The 25,694-nt window shown below is 43.0% G+C and overlaps 2 protein-coding genes across 7 annotated transcripts in view; one reads left to right on the forward strand and one right to left on the reverse strand.

Moving 5' to 3' along the window:
* nfkb2 (nuclear factor of kappa light polypeptide gene enhancer in B-cells 2 (p49/p100)) overlaps positions 1-20,464 on the forward strand; it is a 44,458-nt gene extending 23,994 nt beyond the window's left edge. For 4 of the 5 annotated variants that reach the window (XM_056291707.1, XM_056291706.1, XM_056291710.1 and 1 more), the window contains 12 exons: positions 1,860-1,976; positions 2,158-2,406; positions 5,386-5,527; positions 6,214-6,328; positions 6,872-7,079; positions 11,674-11,843; positions 11,978-12,080; positions 12,860-13,047; positions 15,600-15,678; positions 18,946-19,118; positions 19,722-19,833; positions 19,925-20,463. In XM_056291707.1, the coding sequence (XP_056147682.1) occupies positions 1,860-1,976; positions 2,158-2,406; positions 5,386-5,527; positions 6,214-6,328; positions 6,872-7,079; positions 11,674-11,843; positions 11,978-12,080; positions 12,860-13,047; positions 15,600-15,678; positions 18,946-19,118; positions 19,722-19,833; positions 19,925-20,001 (1,733 nt within the window). In that variant the 3' untranslated portion in view covers positions 20,002-20,463. Of the gene's footprint in view, positions 1-1,859; positions 1,977-2,157; positions 2,407-5,385; positions 5,528-6,213; positions 6,329-6,871; positions 7,080-11,673; positions 11,844-11,977; positions 12,081-12,859; positions 13,048-15,599; positions 15,679-18,945; positions 19,119-19,721; positions 19,834-19,924 lie in introns of all 5 variants that reach the window. The other variant, XM_056291708.1, reaches the window with a different exon arrangement.
* A 489-nt stretch (positions 20,465-20,953) lies between these two features.
* The window catches only part of psda (pleckstrin and Sec7 domain containing a), a 74,064-nt gene continuing 69,323 nt past the window's right edge, over positions 20,954-25,694 (reverse strand). The window contains exons 12-13 of one of the 2 annotated variants that reach the window (XM_056291712.1): positions 24,391-24,534; positions 20,954-23,757 (exon numbers count right to left, since the gene is read on the reverse strand). In XM_056291712.1, coding sequence (XP_056147687.1) covers positions 23,458-23,757; positions 24,391-24,534 — 444 coding nt within the window. In that variant the 3' untranslated portion in view covers positions 20,954-23,457. The remainder of the gene's footprint in view (positions 23,758-24,390; positions 24,535-25,694) is intronic. The other variant, XM_056291713.1, reaches the window with a different exon arrangement.

The raw sequence follows: 25,694 nt of genomic DNA on the forward strand, positions 1-25,694 counted from the left end.
GAGGTGGCAGAGTTGAAGATGCTAAGATTTTCATTGGGAGTGACGAAGAAGGACAGGATTAGGAATGAGTTATCAGAGGGACTGCTCAAGTTGGACTGTTTGGAGACAAATCAAGAAAGGCAAGATTGAGATGGTTTGGACATGTGTGGAGGAGAGATGCTGGGTATATTGGGAGAAGGATGCTGAATATGGAGATGCTAGGGAAGAGGAAAAGAGGAAGGCAAAAGAGGAGGTTTATGGATATGGTGAGGGAGGACATGCAGGTGGCTGGCATGGTAGCGAAAAATACAGAGGACAGGAAGAGATGGAAACATGATCTGTTGTGGCGACCCCTAACAGGAGCAGTTGAAAGTAGTAGTAGTAGTGGTAGTAGTAGTAGTAGTAGTAGTAGTATAAAGATAAAAGGTCAGAGCAGAATGGCTTTTCTCTCATCATGAACAATATGTGTTAATTTTTTCATCTTGATCTTTATTTTCTTTTTCTTGTTTAAAGATTATATTTTTTGGCATTTTCTACCTTTATTTGATAGTGATAGTAGAGAGAGACAGGAAAGACAGGGGAGACAGAGAGGATGACATGCAGCAAAGGGCTCGGACCAGATTCGAACCCAGGCCATTGCGGTAAGGGCTCAGCCTTATGTGGTACGCAGTCTACCTGGTGAATCACTGGGACGCCCCCGATCTTTATCTTCTTTGAAAGCATTTCAGTATTTTTCCTTCCGCAGCCAAACAAGCCCTATAACAGTCAAATGTGAAAATGAATGTTTTCATTTTCAGTGAAAAGGAAAACACATGCCAGCAAGGTTCATGTTACTGGTCCATTAGAATTACAGGTTTTAACAGAATAATCTGTACTTCTCTGTGAGTTTATAATTTTGGTTGGTATCTCATGAATCCATGCAGGAGAGTTGCAGGGCTGTCTGGTGTTTTGGTGGATGTCTTATAACAACAGTGATGACAACATGTCAGGTTTCACATTCAATATTAATTTTCTCTAAAGATTCATTCAACATATTTAAAAGTTTCAACAAGTTTCAATGCAACTACTTATATTTTCATAGCGCATGTTTTTTTCCTCTTTTTTTTTTTTAAAGAAATTAACGTCACTGTCTGGCAAAAACCACCAACGCATTTTCTTTTTCCATTATATAAACCCATGTATTATATTTACCCCTTTGAAGCTCGTGAACACATCAGTGTTCCTAGACAATGAAAAGTGTTTAGAACGCCTGTGAAAATGTCATTTTTGGATATGAAATGGTGAAACAATGAGTTTTTCCCTCCCTTTAAAGTTAGCTCCTTTGCAGATCCATGGTTCTGTAGTCATATGGATGCAGATGTGTTGGGGAGGTGCATTAGTAGAAGGAGGTGTTGGAGTCGTGACTTCAGCGGAACGGGACAGGTTGAGAAGGACATTGGGAGTTTTACTGTCAGGGTTAAGGTCACAGTCAGATATGTTTCACATGTGTTAACAAACAGGCGAAGAGGGGGTGCCCTGGTGGCTCACCTGGTAGAATCAGAATACTTTATTCATCCCCGAGGGGGAATTGGGAAATTAGAGCATGTACCGCATAAGGCTGAGTCCTTACTGCGTCGGCCTGGGTTTGAATCCAGTCCGGGCCCTTTGCTGCATGTCATCCCCTCTCTCTCCCCAGTCTTTCCAGTCTCTCTCTACGGTCACTATCCAATAATGGCAGAAAATGCCAAAAGAAATCTTTAAAAAAAAAAAAAGAAACAGGAGAACAGCTCAACTACTCCTGTTCTTCATCTCTTTCTCTATTCTTTCCTCTTTTCCTCATTTGCCCTTGAACCTCTTTCCTCCTCCTGCTCTCTCTGTCTCTCCCCATCTCGCTTTTTCAGACAAAGAGGAGGTGCAGCGGAAGAAGCAGAAACCCCTCCCCCACTATGATCCGTGGCGAGGAGGAGGTGGCGTTGGTGGATTTGGAGGAGGTGGAACAGGAGGAGGGGGGGGTGGAGGTACAACTCAGCTAAAACACAATCCTGAAGATAAACTTAGAATATGAGGTCAACTTTAAGAACATTAACCAAGAAGTGCACTGAAAACAGAATGTTTGTCTGTAGACTGGGAAAATTGGGAAATTAAAATCCTCTTGCTGGGAGAACTGGGAGTTTACTGACACTTCATTTCTTCCTCCAGGTTTCCAGTTTAACCAGCAGATGAATGGTGGAGGAGGTGGCGGGAACTTTTATACAGGAGGCTTCATGGGCTATGGCGGAGGGGGAGGAGCCCAGATGTCAGGCTCCACCCCTCTGACAGGAAGCAGTCAGCAACAGACAGATGTAACCCAACAACAGACAAATGTAACCCAACAACAGACAGATGTAACCCGACAACAGACAGCAAGACAGACAGGTTCACATTTACAACAGCACCTCCTCCAATTAGGTAAGACACTCTACTGTCTCTCAGTCTCTCATCTAATATGGACATGTTGATATTTCATTCTGATTGGTCAAATGTGAGTCTACTGTATTGATACTATACTCTGATTGGTCAGATGTGAGTCTACTGCGTTGATAGATCAGTTAGCAGTGATTTACTGATTTTCATTTACTGGAGTCTTGTGTTAACCATGCAGCCTATTGGTGAGCTTCCCTTTGCTTTCCTGGTTTTTATTCGTCTGTATGTCCACTACTTTTCATACAATGAACATGTTGGTAAATGTATAAAAGCCAGAATAGCCACGAGGGCATTCTTTCTACTGCCTTCGCAGCTCATTAATAAATGAAATCTGTGGCGCCATATAACAAGTAACACTTTTCTTCATACCAGTAATTTACGCAATCAGTCCACAGCTTCAGACTGGATGGGAAGTATTTTAGTTTATGTTTCCTATGTGGATTTATCATTTATTACCTTCACCTGGATTAATGTCGGTGTCAGATGGCAGGTCTCAAAGAAAAAGTAGAAGTCCATTTTGGTTGCTTTGGTTTCAGGGCTGTCAGCACAAGAAAAGAGGCTGCAGTTGAGTGTTTTTTAATAACATCACAAATATGCAGCCCATCACAATCGCATGAACGTGCCAGTTAAGGCTGAATATTATTGAGAAAAAAGTCAACGCTGCAATATTTTTGTCTTGTGTGGTATGTATTTTAATATTAAAGTCAACAAGAGTTGGTCAAAACCTAGTATTTGGCTGGACCGTTTATGGTCAGTGTTTGAAATTGTGGCCAATTTGTTAAAGGGATAGTCAGTGGTAGTGTCTATAATGTGAATTCCTGGATATTAAATGTTCATCTGCAATTTTCTGAAGTGGCACCAGTAATATTTGTTGTTCAAGTGTACTGAATAGCATATCACATGACATGGTTAAGCTAAGTTTGAGTAAAAAAAAAATATATAAATGCAGTTGCAAGAACAATACTTTCCACTCATATCTTGGGATGTTTGATTTGAAAGAGAACTTAATTCAATTGTAATTATAACTATTCTAATTATCTGTTAACTCTTCCTCCTCTTTCATCAATTTCTCTGCGTATGCCTCTCGTCTTTCTAAGACTCGGTCTGTGTTGATAGGTAAATTCAAAAAGAATGTATTGCGACCGCTGATAGCACCATGAATTACACATCACTGTTCTCTCTCCCATCTCAAAGTCTGATTCACAAAAGATATTGCGCAAATGATATTAGAGTGCAAACACACCCAAATGGTAAATGGACTGCCTATATATAGCACATTTCTAGTCTACTAACCACTTAAAGTGCTTTACAGTGCATGCCTCACATTCACACACACATTCATACACTGATGGTGGAGGCTGCCCTGGAGGCGCCAACCTGCTTATCAGGAGCAGTCAGGGGTTCAGTGTCTTGCTCAAGGACACTTCGACACGCTGTCTGGAGGAGCCAGGGGTCGAACCAGGAACCTTCTGATTACTAGACAACCCGCTCTACCTCCTGAGACATGCCGCCTCATAACGTTTTGCAGCTGAGTGCAATTTGTGTCTGATTGTAACAAGATTTTCCTCATTTCCATGTGAGAAAGTATAAATGGTGGCTTTGCGCCAAGAACACATTAGCCAGCCTCAATGTCCTCTTTGATGTCGTCAAGTATAGCGAGAATTGTTTGACCTGGCAACCTGTATCTGCCAATGATTTCAGTCTCAGTTAAATCAAAAAGTGATATTCTCCTTTGAAATATCCACTCACGAGCATGCCTTGCATGATGATACCTTCACATGGCTACAATCACTGCTGCCATGATCACTGGAAAGTCCGGGTGTCAAGTTATCACCAACTCACTGAAGATGCTAATAATTTTCACTCTAACTGCCTGTGGCTATTAGCGTTGGTGTTTGTGAATTGCACTTTTTTTTTTTGCTTGCATTGAAGCTCATTTGCATAGAAAGGGGCCAATTTTGTTCCAAACTGTAGATAATATGCAGGTGAAAACCTGCGTATTATCTACATACAAATAGCACTGGAGCACCAAACGCTATTTGTGTGGCAGTGCAGTTATGGGTTCATTTCATGCTTTGTGGGTGCTTTGAGAATTTCCTGATGACATTTTGTCTTATTTGTACAGGTTTAGCAGCTACAAAAGTCATGTCTGTGAATGTTCTCATTCATCCAGGTCATGGTTATCCAAAGGAGTTGAATCAAGTGCAACTGGACTTGGTATATTTCACGGATATATACCAAGTCCAGTTGCACTTGATTCAACGCCTTTGGATACGAAAGTCAGGCAATCCTTTTGTGAATTCGCCAGTGAGTGTTTTGTCAGAGGGAGTGTTATTTGGGGTGCTTTAACTGTGCGCTCTCCCTCATGCCTCTTGGCGCTCAGCCGACCAATTATGTAATTTCAGTGATGTTCTTGGTTACCTGATACAGCAGCCCAGTCGTGTCAAACATGATCACTCAGTCAGTCAGCAACATTGGCGTTTGTAGGGCTGGCCCGGTACTCCGGTCCAGCCAAAAAGGAGTTCCATAGGTACACCAGATATGTGCAGCTTTTAACTTACAAAATTCCATTTGCAAATATTTGTCAGATGCGGTAGAACGTTTTTCTTCAAGCGTGGTTATAAAAAGTGGACCTTGCTAGATTTCATTTTCTTTCAAGCTGTAAGACGTTTATGCCAGACATGACTGATGGGCCCAGTTTACACTGCATCCTTTGCAGTGTGACTATTGTACATCTTGTGTGATCTTGACTCTTAAACAATGTACCATTCAGTCCTATCTCCAATTAGCGACCAGTGACATGACATTACCCATAAGCAGCCAGTCACTTGCGATACTATTTCCTTCTTATCTCTGGAACACTACTGTTGCTAAAAACACCACTGAGTTAACATTATTGATCAGAGAGCAGTGCTGTGGTTGATTGTCATGTAAATAATCTTTCCTTTCTGACTGTTTGTTCAGCTGCTTCCCTCCACAGTAGAGCCAGTCAGACAGCCAAGCAGACTGCCAGCGCTCTGCTACACTACTGCAGCACGGGAGATGTTCGGGTCCTTCTGGCAATCCAGAGACACCTCATTGGGGTCCAGGATGACAATGGAGACACGTGAGTCTTCATTGTGTTCTTCTGGATGGCTCTGTAAAGAATTCTTTACAGAGCCTGACTGTTTCTCCAATTTGAGAAGAACAGATAGCTGAAACGTTGTTGACTTTTTATTTGTAAGATGTGATTTTATTGCCCACTTTCAAGGCTTTAAATGGTCTTGCTCCTACATACATTTCCAATTTATTGAGCTGGTATATGCCCCCTCGACCATTAAGATCTGCAGATGGAGCCCTGCTGGTTATTCCCAGGTCTCGGTTTGTTACAAAGGGTGATCGGGCTTTTGCTGTTAGAGCCCCCACACTATGGAACTCTCTTCCTGTTGAGCTAAGACAAACCAAGTCTCTAGCTTCTTTTAAACCTCTTCTTGAAACTTCTTTTTGTGAAAGCTTTTACAAATGTTTATTTTTTTATTTATTCATACTGTTTTTATTTTTACTCTTATTTGGTCTTATTCTTATTTTTGCCTTGTGTGGTTTTATTTCTTTGTAAAGCACTTTGTAACATTGTTTTAGAAAAGTGCTGTAAAAATAAAATTATTATTATTATTATTTACAATGCAGTTTTTAAATCTTGGAACCCAAGAATGAAAAATGGTGTTGATTTGTTTTTTTGTTTTTTTTAATTTGGTCCTTTTGTTAACAGAGATGATCGACTTAAAGTCTGATATATTGTTTGTCTTCATACAGTCCTTTACATTTGGCCATCATCCATCAGCAAAGTGGAGTCATCCAGCAGCTGATTCACATTCTGATGAACAGCCAACAGAACCGAGTCCTCAACGCAGCAAATCACCTCAGACAGGTGACTCACCCGTAACTAACCCCTAAATAACTCAAAACTAACCGCTAACAAACCTGAAATCCATAACTAACACAAAACTAACCCCTAACAAACCTGAAAACTAACCCATAACTGACACAAGACTAACCCCTAACTAACCTAAAACAAACCCCTAACCAACCCAAAGTAACCCAAGTCACCCATAAATAACCCTTAACTAACCTGAAACTAACCCAGACATATCTCATAAGTAACCCCCAACTTACACAAAACTAACCTGAAACTGACCCCTAACACAAAATTAACGTGTTACTAACCCATAATGTGACTATAAATAACTCCACATTAGCTAACTAACTCCAAAAAGGAATTCCCTTCCAAGTCAGTAGAGCTAACCAAGGTGACACATACACATTGTGAGGTGTAAGGTAAGGTGTCCTTGAGTGCTCTGAAAGGCGCCCACAAATAAAATGTGTTATTATTATTATTATAATTGTACCTGGTCAACATGTTTTAGTTTGACAGTTAATTGCTGACTGAAGCTTTAACCCACTCTTCCTCCAGACTCCTCTGCACTTGGCGGTGATCACGCGGCAGTGGAAGGTGGTGGAGGTCTTGTTAAGGGCAGGGGCGGACCCCGGCCTGCTAGACTTGGATGGACGCAGCCCGCTCCACTTGGCTGCTCTGGCCGGAGATGACACGACACTCCGCCCACTGCTGGCTCACCTGGGTGAGCGCAACGCCTACCTTGTCAACAGCCCCGACTACCATGGTGAGTATTAATTCAAATGGGGTTATAATCTGATAAATCTGTTAACACGAGTTTGCCGTCATGTTCAAATGAATGTTAAAAAGAGTCTGAACAACTTTTACACACATTCAGCAGCTTAACCTGTCCTAGATATGTCTCTTCTGTTTCTACACTGCATGTCAGGATCTCCTTTTATCTGCACTATATCCTTGTTACCAAAAATAGAACATTTAAAAACTGCAAAACATTGGGTTGCAGCCTGTTCTTTATAATACAATACATGAGATTTGACTCTGGCTGTTACAGCTCATGTCAGACTGCAGTGTTGTAAAGTCTTGAAAAAAACCTCAATTTAAGGTGGAATATGTCTAAACAGCCTTAATTTATCTTCATTAAAATCAAGTTTTAAAGAATCAGGAACACTTTATTTGTCATTTCATTTCATCACTGTCCAAGCGAACGAATGCCAGGATGACTGTCGGAACTGCCGGTCTGCATGGGCTAGCAGTTAGCTTAGCTTGCACCGTTTTAAAAAAAAAAATTTTAACTTCCGCATCCTGTCAGACCGCCCTTGGTGTTTCTTCCTTGGGTGCAGCTCAAGAAGGCAGGGCCATGCTCCCTGGGCCCACTGGACACGGTAGACCCCCCCCCCCAGCCGATCCAACACCAGCTCTCCCAGCCAGACACCTTTGACACACCTTCCTACACTCCCCTAGATGACGCTAAACACAAAGTCAATGCTAGGTGAGGCCGCCGCAAGACCACCCTTGGTGTTATCTGAACCGCCGGTCTGCATGGGCTAGCAGTTAGCTTAGCCTGCCCCGCTTCCGCGTCCTGTCAGACCGCCCTCGGTGTTTCCTCTTCAGGCGCAGCTCCGAGGGCCGTGGTCCCTGGGTCCACAGGACGCAGCAGACCAATCTCTCCTAGCCATCAAACGAAGACATAATCAAACGAAGACAAAAAAAAACAAACTTAGACACAGATCTGGACAAAGACACTGCATGAACAGTACTGGGTGAGGCCGCCGCAAACGTAAGTTCACGCCGCCATCTTCCCACACTGGTACTGGGTGAGGCCGCTGCAAACGTGAATTCGTCCAACCATCTTCCCACATGATCATCAGAAAGACCTTAGACCTTCTATGCAAGCGGCTGTGCTGTGTGGGTGAGAAAATATGTTCATTATGACTAAGACCTTAGTCAGACTATGGTAATCAAAAAATCTGTTTACTTGGTTGTTTCTGATTCAGAATATCATTTCAGATTAAAACTAGAGTATTGGTGCCCGTGTGAATGTCGTCTTTCCAGTTACTTTAATGGAGTAAGGTGGCACGGTGGCCCAGTGGTTAACACTGTTGCCTAACAGCAAGAAGGTCCTGGGTTCAAATCCGAGGCCATCCCAGGTCCTTTCTGTGTGGAGTTTGCATGTTCTCCCCATGTCTGTGTGGGTTTCCTCCGGGTGCTCTGGTTTCCTCCCACCATCAAAAACATATGCATGTTAGGGTTAATACTCCTGCCTGTGCTCCTGACCAAGGAAATGGAAAGCAGAACTGGAGTTGGTCCCCCGGGCGCTGCAGCTGCCCTCTGCTCCTATACAATAGGATGGGTTAAATGCAGAGAACAAATTCATTGTTAGAATACAATGTCAAATAAAGTGGCTTTCATTCATTCTTCTTTCATTAAAGATTTGCATGAAGCAAACATCAGATTAGGCCTAGGCAATAAAATGAAAGTGATATGTACCGGCGATAGACACTTCATCAATAGCAATAAGAAAATTGTTCGATAGAATGTTTGATAGTTTCATTTAAATGCATTTTAATGCAAACCCCAATGAAAGCATATAATGAATACGCATGCTCCTTCCCCGGCTTATAAACAGCCTGTCATATCCCTTGATAATGGAGCGTGCTACGTGTGACATGCAAACAGCCAATCATTTAACAGGTGTGTTGATCGGTTGCACCATCGACTTGTGACAATAGAAATGGCGTTTAATGAAAAAATAATGAGTGCAGATGGTGAGGAAATTGTTGATAAAAAGGACAGGTAAGCTTGCCAGTATGGCAGTTTTTTGTTTTTTTTCCCAACGGCGTGCACGCAATGGTTGCAAACTGTAGTCACGCACTCACAGATGACCTGAGAGGGACTTTTAGTCATAATAATAATAAGAAGAATAAGAATGAAATGGGAGTGATATGGCCTTGTCTCTTGGAATTTGTTAACAGTCTGGCTGCTGAGTTTTGGATGAGCTGGAGGTGGGAGATGGACTTTTGACTGAGCCCTGAATACAGGGAATTACAATAATCCAGACGTGATGAAAGCAATACATGGATGACTTTTTCATGGTCCGTTTGAGATAGACATTTTTTAATTTTTTAATGTTCTTGATTTGGAGAAAGCATGACTGTACTTCCTTGGTGATTTGTGTGTCCAAACAGAGCTCAGAGTCAAAGGATACACCCAAATTACAGGCAGAGTGCTTGACATTGGCAGACAGGTTCCCAAGATTATTTTTCAGGTTGCCAGTCAGGTTAGGGGGAGGACCTCAGATCTGGACTCATTGAGCCAGAGGAAGTTTTGTTACATCCAGCATTTAATATTGGAGAGACAAACCATAACATGGGAAAGTTTGTCTGTGTCACTACCAGCAAGTGGAACATAAAGTTGGGTGTCGTGAAAATTAACATTATGACTGCAGATGATCTGACCCAAGGAAGCATGTAAATGGAAAACATTGGACCAAGAATTGACCCCTGGGGAACACCACATGCAAGGGGGGTTGAGGATGAGGAGAATTCTCCCATTACAACAGAGAAAGACCTGTTGGATAGGTAAGATCGGAACCAGGCATGAGCAGTGTCCTTAATGCCCACATAGTTTTTCCAGGCGATTTAAAAGGATGTCATGATCGACTGTATCAAAAGCGGGACTCAAATCTAGCAGGATTAAAATTGAACAAGCACCAGAGTCACTGGCAAGCAGTAACTCATTGGTAACTTTAATAAGAGCTGTTTCTGTGCTGTGGTGGGCATGGAACCCTGATTGATATTGCTCAAAGATACTACAATTATTCATGTATGGAATTAGTTGAGTGGCCAACTTGTATATGGAAGAAGTGAAGAGGGCTCTGATGTCTCTGACGTCCTATCCAGGGACACCACCTATCCATTGGTTCAGATTTGTGGATGACACCTCGATTAAAATTAAATCTCAGGATGTACCACATCAGGTTCACCAGGGAGGATGTGAAAAACGACAGGTTAGCCTTCTTAGACTGTGAAATTGTAATTGGTGATGGGGGACATTTGATTGTTGATGTTTACCGTAAATCAACACATACTGATCAGTACTTAAGGTTTGACTCTCATCATCCACTGGAGCACAAACTAGGAGTCATCAGGATGCTGTACCACTGAGATGACAATGTTCCCCCTGACACAGCTGGTGGGGAAGGGGAGAAACACCACATTTAACAGGCCCTGGTTAAGTGTGGTTATCCTAGCTGGGCATTTTTAAAGCCAAGAAGACGCCAAAACAGTGCACCAGTCGTTTGAAGAGAGGAGAATGACAACAGCTGTCTAAGCATAAACCAGTGGTGATTCCATTTGTGGTGGGAGTGTCAGAAGAGTTGAGATGGGTATTTTCCAAACACTGCGTCTCAGTTGCTTTCAAAGCCCAAAACACTTCTTTGTCTTTCAGCTTGTTCCCTGTTTCCCAAAACACGTGGCAAAAATTGGTCCACCCCAAGCATGGTTCCCCGGCACAAAAGTTGAGACGCGTATTTTCCAAACACCGCGTCTCAGTTGCTTTCAAACCCCAAAACATGCTGCGCCAGAAGTTGGTCCACCCCAAACAGCGGGTCCCCCAGCACAAACAGAGCAATATAGTGTATGCTGTTAAGTGCCAGGAGGATTGCCATGACTCGTACATTGGTGAAACCAAACAGACGCTGGCCAAGAAGATGGCACAACACAGAAGAGCTAACATGTCAGGCCAGGACTCTGCAGTCTGCACCCAACTAGAGGCCAGTGGCCACTAATTCAAGGATGAGGATGTGCACATCCTTGATAGGGAGGAGAACTGGTTTGAATGGGGAGTCAAAGAGGCTATCCATGTGAAGAGGGAATGACCATCCCTGAAAGGGATGACAGATTTACTCTTAGGGGGCCTAAGAGTACATCTGTCACCATCTTACAATGCTGTGATTGCAAACATTTTGCTCAGTAAACATTGTGTCCAGATGAACTGATTCAACTTTCTGTGCAAATTATTACCTGTATGCCTTGATAAATAGAGTGATTTAATTTAAAGTAAAGTGGTTAAATTCAACCTTTTTTCTCCTGGTCTTTATGAAAAATAAGTCATTAAAATTAATTACTTATTAATTACTGAAATTAAACATTTTATCGTGATACATTTTTCAGCTTTATCGCCCAGCCCTATGGCTGATAAGTGATTAAACAATGTAGAGGCTCTGAGAATTCTTTACATTAAGTATTTTCATGGTCAGAAGTAGATTATTTCAAATCAATCAGCTGTTATTCACAGAACAGACGAGACTGAACATCGCAAACATTTTCTTTTTCATATCTCTCTCTCTCTCTCTCTCTTAGGTCTCCATCCTCTCCATCTAGCAGTGAGGAGGGGTGGGGAGCGTTGTCTGCGTTTGCTGGTGGAGGGCGGAGCCAAGATCAACGCACCTGAACAGAAAAGTGGAAACGCTGCCCTCCATCTTGCTGTTAAAGACAACCTGTTTAAGGTGGCCTGTTTCCTCATTGAAGAGGTAGGACACACACAAACATAGACCCCAACACACACACACACACACACACAGATCCAAACAAACATACACATAAATACACACATACATAGCTAAATACACAGACAGACACACACATTAACCTCTGTTGTGTCCAGTTGACAGCTGATGTTAACGTCTGTACATTTGGAGGAAACACGCCTCTCCATCTGGCCGCCAGTCTGGGATCTCCGACGCTCTGCTCCATGCTCATTGCTGCAGGTCAGAAACACGCAAACCAGAAACACAACCACAACATAGTTTATATTGGCTTTGTTTAAGAAACACAATGAAACTTAACTTAAGATTGGAGAAAGAAAGAATTTCAATAGTAAATGAAATATGAAGTAATAAAAAAGGATTATAAATAGATACAAGGAAACTTAAAGCTACAATCCTGAAGATTAATATTAAAAACAAATTACTTTTTGATTTTCTATTTCCAGTTATGTAAGACAATATCTAATCCATGAACATCAGATCCTGCAGACTTTCGTAGTATGTGATGTGAATGGTTGGTGTCTGGTAGGACTTTGCCAGGAAAAGTGATAGGGTGCATAGTGTTTTCCATCTACATCATAGCAGCCAAATAAGGAAGAAGAAGGCAAGTAGTGTCAAGTTTGAAGAAGTGAAGTTGTTGTGTCTAACAAGCAGATATGACAGAACAAGCTGGTAGAAGACCTTTACCAACAGATAGTACAACATCAATAAGTAAAATGTAGGTTCAACTAGGGGTTTTGGTTGTCTTCTGACACAACAGCACTGCTGACTCTCATTCATTTGGAATGGAGCTCAGACAACACTCACCTTACCAACATTCACATAGGAGACACACTGGTACAATAAACCAGCAGATTCAGGACCATAGCTTTACCTAAAGAAAGGTGAAATAAAGAAAAATCGGTGTGACAAATATTTCGGAAAACAGAAACATATTAAACTAGAAACCAGAAAAATTGAGGTTCTGAAAAGCTTCTTCCTTTCTCTGTTTTTCTCACCAGGCGCTGACAAGAACTTGGAAAACGACGAGCCTCTTTTTTTCACCTCCTCTTCCTCAGAAGAAGAACAGGAAGATGATCAGCCAATCAGAGATCAGGTCAAAGGGCATGAGGCTTCCTTGCAGCCAGTCAACCCTCGTAAGAGGCTGGCATGCGGACACACTCCTCTGGACTTGGCTAAATGTCAGAAGGTTTGTTAGAAATGAAGTCATTCTCGTTTACAATGAACAAAAATTAATCAGCATCAAAACAATGAGGCAATGACAGAGATGTTGAAACAACCGAAAAGGAAAAAACCTGATGGATTCTAAGACGTGACTCTGTAGTACTGCTTAATAATAAGTAATTACAAGTCACTGATAATGATTGAGTGGTAATAATGAGCCAATATCATTAATTCAATAAATTAAAGTTAACTTTTTAGCTAACAGCTTGCGCCAACATACTGCACTGTCAGTTTTCTACCAGCTAGCTAGATGTTAAGACTATAAGCGGATCTCTAAATTATGATGAATGTTGGTTATCTGGTAAAATGGCTGCTCGTGAAAGAATAATTCAGCAGTCATAATCAAATCCGTCCGTCCGTCCGGCTGCTGCTTTCTATCTTAAACACAGACAACATGCAGGAAAGCCTGTCGTCCCTCAGCATCTTGATGGAAACGAGGAGGATTCTCTGGTTCCTCGTAACAGTAAAAAAAGAATTAAATCACAGCATTAAGATGGACATCTCCTAATTCACCTCATTCCAAGTCACAATCTGAAATTCAACACGGCAATGAGAAGGAGATGTTTTGATTTCTGCGTGACTAAAATAGGTGAATCTATTTTAGTTTCTGAACATCAAAAAATCCACCTGCTGGGGGAGTCCGGGTGGCGTGGCACTCAATTCCGTTGCTTTCCAGCATGGGGATTGCCAGTTCGAATCCCCCTGTTACCTCTGGCTAGTCAGGCATCCCTACAGATACAATTGCCCGTGTCTGCGGGTGGGAAGCTGGATGTGGGCATGTGTCCTGGTCGCTGCAATAGCACCTCCTCTGGTTGGTTGGGGCACTTGATGGAGGGGGGGCTGGGGGGAATAGCGTGATCCTCCCACTTGCTGCGTCCCCCTGGTGAAACTCCTAACTGTCAGGTGAAAAGAAGCGGCTGGTGACTCCACATGTATCGGAGGAGGCATATGGTAGTCTGCAGCCCTCCCTGGATCGGCAGAGGGGGTGGAGCAGCAACTGGGACGGCTCGGAAGAGTGGGTTAATTGGACGGGTACAATTGGGGAGAAAAGGGGGGGGGGAATCCAAAAAAAAAAATCTACTGCAAGGACAGGATGTTGTGTTGCTGTAAAGCCCCCTGAGGCAAATTTGTAATTTGTGATATTGAGCTATACAAATAGCCCTGTGATGGCCTGACGGCCTGTACAGGGTGTCTCCCCGTCTGCCGCCCAATGACTGCTGGAATAGGCTCCAGCATTCCCGCGACCCTGAGAGGAGAATAAGCGGTTCGGATAATGGATGGATGGAATGGATGGATGGCTGTACAAATAAAACTGACTTGACTTGACCTGCTGAATTCAGAGAGGTGAACTGACTAAAGCTTGGAGAAAAAGAGTTTAAAAAGTTTGAATCAAGGAAAAAAAACATTCAAAGAAGACTTTTGGGGATTCATTTTGCATTTTTAAGTGTTTTAAAAACATCTGTGGAGCAACACTTATCTCGACCTCATTTAATTTACTTTTTCCAAACTAGATCATCATTTTAAAAGACATTCATGTTCGTTGTCACCTGAACAGAAATCTTCAGGATCAGGAACACTTTGTCATTTTATTTCATGTACGGAAGTACATGCAATGAAATTAAATATTGTTTCCCCCAGCCCACAGCAGTGCAACACAAAGACCAAAACACATATCCCAAAACTACAAGAACTTCAAGAACACACATACTAACTAACATATATCTAAGCTAACACATACGTATATCCAAACTAAAAAAAAAAAAAAAAAAAAAATCACTGTCCAAGGGAACGAACGCCAGCCAGGATGACTGTTGGAACTGCCAGTCTGCATGGGCTGGCAGTTAGCTTAGCCTGCCCCGCTTCCGTGTCCTGTCAGACCGCCCTTGATGTTTCCTCCTTGGGTGCAGCTCCAGACAGGGCCATGGTCCCTGGGCCCACCAGACGCAGCAGACCAAGGTCTCCCAGCCGATCCAATGCCAGCTCTCCCAGCCAGATACCCCCGACACACCTCCCCGCACTCCACACGACGATACCAAAAACAGTCAACGCCAGGTGCGGCCGCCACCAGACCGCCCTCGGTGTTATTGGAACTGCCAGTCTGCATGGGCTAGCAGTTAGCTTAGCCTGCCTCGCTTCCGCGTCTTGTTAGACCACCCTCGGTGATACATTCTTGGTCGCAGCTCTAGGAAGGGCCGTGGTCCCTGGGCCCACAGGACGCACAGACCAAGCTCTCCCAGCCAATCCAGCACCAGCTCTCCCAGCCATCAAAGGAAGACAAAACTTAAATGCAGACGTGGACAAAGACACTGCATGGATGGTACTGGTTAGAGGCCGCCGCAAACGTGAATTTGCGCCGCCATCTTCCCACACCAGTACTGGGTGTGGCTGCTGCAAATGTGAATTCACGCCACCATCTTCCCACAGTGGAAGTGGAATAGTTCAGTTTATTAACAGGCTTCTTTACGCCGCTGACGTTTTCTTCTCTTATTCTTGTCTCTGCTTTCATCTTCTCTCCAGGTGAGGAACCTTCTAGACTCTAGACCGAGTCCAAAGAGCCGTCACAGCAGTAAAAAGACCAAAGCCAGCAGGAGTGAAGGTCAGACTGAGTCTCTGCCAGATCAGTTCAGTTCATCTACATATTAAAATTGTATAGTGCTAAAAAAGTAAGCATAACAGAGCCTGAAATTAATTAAGAATGTAAAATCTAAAATAAAGACAAGTAATAATGACAAAGAAGTAAAAGTAAAGACTCACTCTTCTGCAAATTCTTCAAATTTTATCTAACTTAATGAAAGTAAAGCTCATTATGGCTGTTTGGGGGGAAAATCATCTGTCTCATGGATCATTTCACTCAGAGAGGCGGAAGAATGTGTATTTATCGTCATTTAGCATTTTGGAAAGAAATTAACATAAATTTCACTTCAGAGTTCTGTTAAGGTTCAGAAACTCATTAAACCGCACACACACACACACACACACACACACACGAACCAGCTTTAAGACAGTTGTGTGCGTGTGTGTAGGTAGAATCTGATGTGTTGAATTTGTGAGCTCTGTGCAAGACTTAGTTTTGGTTTGTTGGGTTTGAGGTGAGGAAGGAGTGGCTATGACAGGTTGTGAAGTGGTGTGAGCTATGAGGGACAAAAACTCTATGTCATGGCAGATTCACTGAAACGCCAACAATGTGTTCACATAAAACACAAATCACAGCAAAATTGTTGTGAAGTCAGCAGCACTGTCGGAGGCACAATCTGAAATCCAAATGTGGACCAAAGTGTTGCCATACCACCAAACTACAAACCACAGGACAGGAAGCTGCTGTCTCTCCCAGATTGATTGACAGGTCTCTTAATACAAGGACTAATAGTAAAACAGAACTAAATCTGAATTTCTAATCAAAGAAGGTTGAATCAGTTCATCTGGATACAGCATTTATTGACAGATACGTTTCATCACTCATCTAAGTGACATCTTCAGTCTAAACTGACTGCAGGTATCCCCACATTATAAACAATACAGTACAGTTGCATAACAACTGAAACCAGTGACCAGTTTCATATGAAAATATGGGTGTGACCACTAACTAGAGTTTCAATGGACATGTGTACTATTTACACAGGATTTGGGAATTTTTTCAATCACAGCATTGTAAGATGGTGACCGATGTACTCTTAACCCCCCCCCCCCGGGTTCAGGAATGGTCGTTCCCTTTTAACATAGATGGCCTCTCTGACTCCCCGTTCAAACCAGCGTTCCTCCCTATCAAGGAAGTGCACATCTTCATCCTTGAAAGAGTGGCCACTGGCTTGTAGGTGGGTGTAGACTGAGGAGTCCTGGCCTGACGCGTTAGCTCTTCTGTGTTGTACCATCCTCTTAGCCAGCGTCTATTTGGTTTCCCCAATGTATGAGTCACGGCGAACATGGATGTGACCACTAACTAGAGTTTATTTGCATATGAAACTGTTCGTTGGTTTCGGTTGTTATGCCACTGTATTGTTTATAAGGGTGGGGATACCTGCAGTCAGCTTAGATTGAAGAGGTCACTTAGATGAGTGATGAAACATATCTATCAATAAATGTTGTATCCAGATGAACTGATTCAACCTTATTTGATTTTCTTACCTGGGTTATTGAGCATGCATCAAGACACTTCAATTATGTATAAATACGAGTGTACCTCAAATTTATATGGTAAAAATATTACCAATTGGGCTTTTAAATCCTTTTTCCAACTATGGAGAAAGCATGGCCTTCCGATAGCACGGTATCGATTTTCAAGAATAAGGGTGATGTGCAGAACTGTAGCAACTACAGAAGTATAAAGTTGATCAGCCACAACATGAATATATGGGAAAGAGTAATAGAAGCTAGGTTAAGAGGAGAGGTGATGATTAGCAAGCAGCAATATAGTTTCATGTCACGAAAGAGCACTACAGATGCAATGTTTGCTTTGAGAATGTTGATTGAGAACTATCGAGAAGGCCAGAAGGAGTTATATTTTGTCTGTGTGGATTTAGAGAAACCATATGACAGAATGCCAAGAGAGGAGGTGTGGTATTATATGAGGAAGTCGGGAGTTGCAGAAAAATATGTAAGAGTGGTGCAGGATATGTATGAGGGAAGTGTGACAATGGTGAGGTGTGCGGTTGGAATGACAGATGGGTTCAAGGTGGAGGTGGGATTACATCAAGGATTGGCTCGATGGACAGGTTGACGGACAAGATCAGGCAGGAGTCTCCGTGGACTATGATGTTTGCAGATGACATTGTGATCTGTAGCGAGAGTAGGGTGCAGGTTGAGGAGAGCTCGAAGAGGTGGAGGTAGGCACTGGAGAGAAGAGGAATGAAAGTCAGTAGGAGCAAGATGGAATACATATGCATGAATGAGAGGGAGGACTGGAATGGTGAAGATGCAAGGAGTGGAGGTGATGAAGGCATATGAGTTTAAATACTTGGGGTCAACTGTACAAAGTAACGGGGAGTGCAGAAGAGAGGTGAAGAAGAGAGTGCAGGCAGGGAGGAGTGGGTGGAGAAGAGTGTCAGGAGTGATTTGCAACAGAAGGGCACCAACAAGAGTTAAAAGGAAGGTTTACAAGATGGTTGTGAGACCAGCTATGTTATATGGTTTGGAGACAGTGGCACTGACAAAAAGACAGGATTTTCACTGGGAATGACGAAGAAGGATAGGATTAGGAACGAGTATATTATAGGGACAGGTCTTGTTGGATGGTTTGGAGACAAAGCAAGAGAGGCAAGATTGAGATGGCTTGGACATGTGTGGAGGAGAGATGCTGGGTAGGCCAAAGAGGAGGTTTATGGATGTGGTGAGAGAGGACATACAGGTGGCTGGTGTGACAAAGGAAGATGCAGAGGAAAGGAAGAGATGGAAATGAATGATCCATTGAGGCGACCCCTAACGGGAGCAGCCGAAAGTTGTTGTAGTAGTAGGAGAAAACACGGCCTTTAGTAATGTGGTGAGTGTTTGTGGGTTCGCTGACACAATGTGAATCAATGAAAAGTGAATGAAGAGCTTATATGACACAACAAGCCTGTTTCCCCCCACCGGGACTCACGCTGAGTCCCCTCTGACTTTATTAGAGAGCGATACTGATTGATTTATTACAAGAGAAAATACTTTCCCTTTATTTCATGAATCTCAGGATGAAACAGCTGCTTATCATGTAATTTCGCCTCTTTGCATTCAGTAACATAAAGCAACATTCAAAACATGATATGGAGGTCACCCATTTCCAACATCACAGATTCTACTTTTCAATAAAGTGTGACTGAATCATTTGTATAATGTATTTGGGAAGAGTTGTGTTTTTACGTTGGTGGCTCAGTGTTGTCCTGTGGCCTTCCAGAGATGGAAACCACGGAAGTACTGGATGACGAGACGGTGGTCCGGCTGGCGGAGGTCCTGGTTGAAGGTCAGGTCACCTGGAAGAAACTGGCAGAGAAACTGGGAATGATGAGTCTGGCTCACCTTTACCAAGACAGTCCATTGCCCTGCCAGCACCTCCTGCACAACTACCAGGTACAACACATTCAGACATGTTCTACTGCTTTTACATTAATTAATGGACAGCACGGTGGCCCAGTGGTTAGCACTGTTTCCTCACAGCAAGAAGGTCCTGGGTTCGAACCCCAGGCCGTTCCAGGTCCTTTCTGTGTGGGGTTTGCATGTTCTCCCCGTGTCTGTGTGGGTTTCCTCTGGGTGCTCTGGTTTCTTCCCACCATCAAAAAGACATGCATGTTAGGGTTAATACTCCTGCCTGTGCCCTTGAGCAAGGCAATAGAAAGAAGAACTGGAGTTGGTCCCCGGGTGCTGCAGCTGCCGACTCCTCCTATACAGTAGGATGGGTTAAATGCAGAAGACACATTCGTTGTAAGAATACAATGACAAATAAAGTGGCTTTCATTGTAGAGGCAAATAGATAAAGTGTGGGAGCAAGAAGAGCAAGGAGTGTTTACAGTAAAATCATCAGCACAAAACCTTTTCTTCTGTTGTCATGTTCATCTGGACTCTTAACTGAAACTGGAAGCAGTTCACACACAGAAACACACCTGCTGAACGCTCAACACCGACCATTACTTTGTGTGTGTGTGTGTGTGTGTGTGTGTGTGTGTGTGTGTGTAGTTGGGTGGAGGCCCAGTGCAAGGCTTGGTGGAAGCTCTCCAGTCTCTGGGTCTGATGGAGGGAGTGAGACTCCTGAAAAACACCAAAGTCCAACAAGAGAAACATACCACAGGTATACACATAAACACACACACACACACACACACACACATATATATATATATGTATAATTTTCTTCCCCCTTGGTCCCTCTTTCCAATCAGAAACCACAGTTGACAGTGGATTTGGCAGCCAACCAATGGAGGAAGAGATGGAGGAGCCCACCTTGGCCAATCAGTGAGGAGCAGAGGACCAATACACTTTAATGAAATTCATCTCAGTTTCCTGGGCTGAAGCGTTTAATCCAGCGAACCATGTTTTATATTTAGAACACAACAGAAGATACACAACAAACACACACACACACACACGTTTTCTTTCTCTCTCCGTTATTTAAAAACAAAAGGTGAATTTCCATGAACGATCAAACTGTTGCTCTTTTTGGTAAAGGCTTTCAGGACAGAAAATCCTGCATCTGTTTTTTCTTGGAAGTGCAGAAAAAATAAATATACAGAATGCTGTCAGTGTTTCCATTAATAATGTCTATTTCGTTTGGTTTCTCTTTTTAACCAAATACAGATGTACAGTCTTGACAGTATCAACATGTAGTGAAACATCACATCTTTGTGATGTGAAGTATTTTAAGTTTGTGTCTTGTCATTTTGTTGAATAAAAAAAACTCTCATTCCAAAATGTATTTATTTTGTCTGTATGCCTTCAAAAGATACAAAGCATTAAGTACATTTTGCTAAGTGCTATACCTGGACAGATATAGACGGTATTTACAGCTAAAGGAAGGCTGATAACTTAGGAGGAACATTCAGAAATGGTGTGCAGCAATAAAACCCTATTCAGAAACCACATCAAGTCTTTCAAATGAGCACAGGGGTGATGACAGACAATAGAAACACGTCGTCCACCATTTTAACACAACCAGAACCCAAAAGTGTCCAGCATGTGGCGCTAGCGAGGCGTTTAGGCTAACGGGAAGATATGGCTGTTCAACATGAAAATGTTCCGTTTACAGCATTCATAAAGAGAAGAGAGGATTCAGCGCCTACTGAACACCAAGGTCCCCAGCAGGACATGGACGGTTTACGTGTGCGTGCGTGCGTGTGTACGTGTGTGTGTGTACATGTGTGTGTGTGTGTGTGTGTGTATACAGGTACACCACTACATCCTACCTTTGTGGTCAGATGGGCCGAAGGAGTTAAGAATAAAATACTGAATTTTACAAGTTTTAAACATTCAAATATCATTGACTGATATCTACTTTACACTGGGCTGAGATATGACATGGAAATCTGATCCACTTCATTAGGTCGGTTTCTGTTAGCATCATTCATTAACACAGTTTGTTTCTCGTGTCCCTGAAAAAAGTGATTTGTTTAATTAACTTTTATTATCTGGACGGACAGCCCATTGAAATCAGCTTCATCTCTGAACAGGAGTACCTTTTCTCTTCCTGAATGTAATTATGTTCTCTGACATTCTTCTATTTCTGATTTTTCTCTTTTTCTCCCAGTTTAGTGGCCGATCGCTCCCTATTTTAGTTCAAACACCCGCCCTCGTACTGCATGCGTTCGCCAACTGCATCTCTCCGGCCGGCAGTCTCGAAGGAGACGCCTCGCCACTTTGGTGACAAGGCGAATCCAGGCCGAATCACTGCTTTTCCCCACACACACAGAGAGACGCATTCATGTGACGAACACAAGCCGACTCCGCCCCCCTCCCGAAGACAGCGTTGCCAATTATTGCTGCTTCATCGAGTCCGGCCATAGTCGGATCTGACGAGACCGGAACCCCGGTCCCCAGTGGGCAACTGGATCGACACAAAGCCGATGCTTAGACCGCTACACCACCGCGGACCCCTATGTTCTCTGACATTCTGAAACTACAGCATGAAATCTGAAGCCTGAGCAGATCTGATAGAAATGAAGAATATTCATTCATGTGAATTTCATGTTATTACAGCTTCCATAAAGTCTCAACAGAAGATGGGATTCTCGCTCCACTGACCTCCATTCAATCTGCAGAGAAAACTGAAACATTGAACAGAGGCCGGCGGCCTGCAGGATGGATGCAAATGAACAGATTCATCCTGAAGCAGGAATGCAGTGAACACTGTTCAACCATGATAAACCAAATTACCAGATCAAGACACTGTAAACAAACATACTTCCAATTTCCAAGGACTGTCTTGAAAATTAGTTTTCTGAACATGAACACATTTCCTTCTGTTTCAGTCGTTTCCATTGAACCGCCCAGCTCCACTTGGAGAAACGAGACAATCCAACCAGTTAATACGAGTCATCCATCCATCAGCAGCATCCAAACCTTCCCTGTGACTGGAGACGAGTCTTTTTATTCTGTAATCCAGTCATTAAAATGTCATTTCCAATGATTGCTTGTTGGCGGAGGTGGAAACTGGTTTCTCTGCTGTGATTATGATGCCGATGACGTCACATTCACACGTGGCACGTTCATGTTGCGTTTAATGATTCAATAATGGCCGTCCTTTCCAACCACCGCCATTCAAATGTAATGACAATATAATTCATATAAATTACATGTGTTTAAATATAGCCCTCACTGTCTGTCTGTTCTAATATAATCCACATCTTTCTTTTCTCTTCATTCGGCAGAACGCATCTGGTGTCAAAATAAATTCACACCAATACGCAGAATTCAGCTTCATTCCAGACTGAAAACACATCATCAATTATTAACAGCCTTATTCCAATTTAATAACCTGCTTCATAAATGTAAACCTGCTTATTGAGTGTTATAACTTATTTAGAAGTAATCAGAGTACTTTGTCCTCACATTGGGAATGTGGTGCTTTTAGACGTTCATATACAGAGTTTTACTGTAGTTTGGTGTGTATAAATGACACTTTCTGTTATTTGAAAGGTAGGTAAATTCCACTGGAATAAGGACAACAGAGGACGTGGGTTCTGGGATGCCTGCTGTGGTTCCAGTTTTCTCCCAGTGCATTATGGGAGTCTGTCTGGTTTCCCACATGGTATTCAGTGGATTCATTGAGAGAAGCTCAGCTCTGTGTTGCACGAGACGATGCTGGAATGGTTAAAATCTATCTTTGCTTTACAATATTAAAGTTCCCTCCGTGTTCAAACACATCCATGGGTTTAAGATTTTACCCTGGACAGGAAAAAAAAAACACACCCATTAATCCAACGGCGGCCAAAGCTGGTACAGAAAACAATCCAACCAAAAGCTTCAGAGAGATTGAGACGTCACATAATGGTTTGTTATCTGGTCCAATTTCTGTCAGAGGAGAGAAGCAGTTATTCTCCAGTAGAATATATAGAATATATCATTCTACTTATTAGAGATCGTATAATAATAGAGAATATAGAGTTCTACTTATCATATATTCATTTGGAAAACAGAATGATTCATGTCGCGGGATGGATGTCTTTTAGAGGAAGTGAGGATTGATTCATTCTGGAACAAACTGGAATGAAGAGGAAACACAAAACAACTCCTCCATCTCCTCCTCTGTTTCTGAACCTGATGAAGCTCCTCTGCTGCTTTACCTTTCAGTCCAGTTCTGTTGGAGCAAATCTCCCCACCAGGACTCAAAGCAGATTAAACAGAGCCAAAACATGACTGTCTGTTTGTTTATTACCCACAATCCTTCTCTTCACCCTACAGTTCGGTGCTCCTCTCTCCCTTAGGGCTCATTTCCCTGCTGGTTGCTATTCACCCGGTGGGAATCAGAGCGCTGACTGCTGCTCTTACTCCTCTTCCTGCTCCCTTCTCTGTCAGTGCTGGACGTCTTGAAGCTCCTGGAGCAGCTCTTCTCTCCTATGCCACCACCGCTGCCACTGCTCTCCTGTGGAAGCGTGGGGGAGGAGTGAGCCCTCTGGAGGCCGCCATCATCCAACAGCTGATCCTCAAACGCAGACAGGTCATCATGGCCGCTGCGGAGCTTGGCACGGAGCAGCATGGCATACGTCCCATATCGCGTTTTCTGAATCAAGACAAGACAGAGCATCAGAAAACTATGAACTCATTTAATTAGATGGTACTCTCCATGAAGTATGCATGTTGAAATCCAACTGGCTTTGTTTTTAAAGAGTTTTATAGTGAACTTACTTGTCAGGCCAGTATTTACTGTGGTAGTATGTTAGTCTGTTAGAGGTACTGTTGTCTGTGTGCAATGTGTATCAGTATGTACTGTGGTACTATACCAGTACTGTTGCATTTCGAAAGTGAATATACATGAACAGATAAAGAACAGAAGGAAGTGTGTAGCTTAAAGAATGCTGCATGTGGTTCTCCCACCCTAGAGAAGTTTTAAATGTATTTTTAATTCCAGCTGGAGGAGAATCACTTAGTTTTGCTGCTCAAAGGAAAACAGGAGGAATACTGAGACATTGAACTGAATCATTCCTCTATCTCTGGACATGTCCATACTTCTATTGACTTTATTGTTTGATTGATTTTGATTCACAAATTAAACTTTGAGCCTGAACAGATCTGTGACTGTTTTCAGACAAGCTCTAGAAGGATCTGGGTGAAGTTACTATTGTTAAAAAATTAATTAGAAGTGTGTGAGTGTGTAGTTACTCTCTCTGTCTAGCAGTGCATGTGCCCCACCCACCTCAAAGTCCAGGTACTCCTCCCGGAGTTTGTGTTCCTCCAGCTCACGACTTTTGACCTTCCGTTCTGGGGGCATGGCGGTGAGGTCGACCAGCTCCGCCGAGACAGCTCTGAAACGGTTCTCATGGGATTTGACCTGCTCCTCCTGTGGCACCCAGAAACCAGAAACCATCTGAGTATTACACGATACTATCCTATCCTATACTATACCATACTATAGCATACTATACTGCACTATAATATACCTCACTACACCATACTGTACCATATGAAAGTCAGTAGGAGCAAGACGGAATACCTATGCGTGAATGAGAGGGAGGACAGTGGAATGGTCAGGATGCAAAGAGTAGAGGTGACAAAGGCGTATGAGTTTAAATACTTGGGATCAACTGTCCAAAGAAACAGGGAGTGCAGAAGAGAGGTGACGAAGAGTGTGCAGGCAGGGTGGAGTGGGTGGAGAAGAGTGTCAGGAATGATTTACGACAGAAGGGTACCAGCAAGAGTTAAAGGGAAGGTTTACAGGATGGTTGTGAGACCAGCTATGTTATATGGTTTGCCGACAGTGGCACTGACGAAAAGACAGGAGGCAGAGCTGGAGGTGGCAGAGTTGAAGAGTTTTCATTGGGAGTGACCAAGAAGGACAGGATTAGGAACGATTATATTAGAGGGACCGCTCAGGTTGGACGGTTTGGAGACAAAACAATAGAGGCAAGATTGAGATGGTTTGGACATATGTAGAGGAGAGATGCTGGGAGAAGGATGCTGAATATAGAGCTGCTAGCTAGGGAAGAGGAAAAGAGGAAGGCCAAAGAGGAGGTTTATGGATGTAGTGAGGGAGGACATGCAGGTGGCTGGTGTGACAGAGGAAGGTGCAGAGGACAGGAAGAAATGGAAATGGATGATCCGCTGTGGCGACCCCTAATGGGAGCAGCCGAAAGTAGTAGCAGTAGCAGTAGTAGTAGATACCATACTGTACTACAATATATTATACTATACCATACTGTACTGTAAACTATGATACCATAGTGCACTATAAATTATGGAAATGAAAAGCTGGCCTCCTGATGCTACTGACGACCTCCAGGACTGCTTTGAGTCCACTGACTGGGCAGTGCTGATGGACAGCGCCGCTAACCTGGAGGAGGCAGCAGACACTGTCACAGATTACATTCGTTTCTGTGAGGAACTCGTTATCCCTACAAAAACAAAGTAAACATCTTTCCAAACAATAAACCATGGGTGACCATGGAATTAAAGGGACTCCTCAATCAGAAGAAATGAGTATTTATGGCAGGAGGTAGCAAA

This window comes from Lampris incognitus, chromosome 13, assembly GCF_029633865.1.
Source record: "Lampris incognitus isolate fLamInc1 chromosome 13, fLamInc1.hap2, whole genome shotgun sequence".
Taxonomy (NCBI): Eukaryota; Metazoa; Chordata; class Actinopteri; order Lampriformes; family Lampridae; genus Lampris; species Lampris incognitus.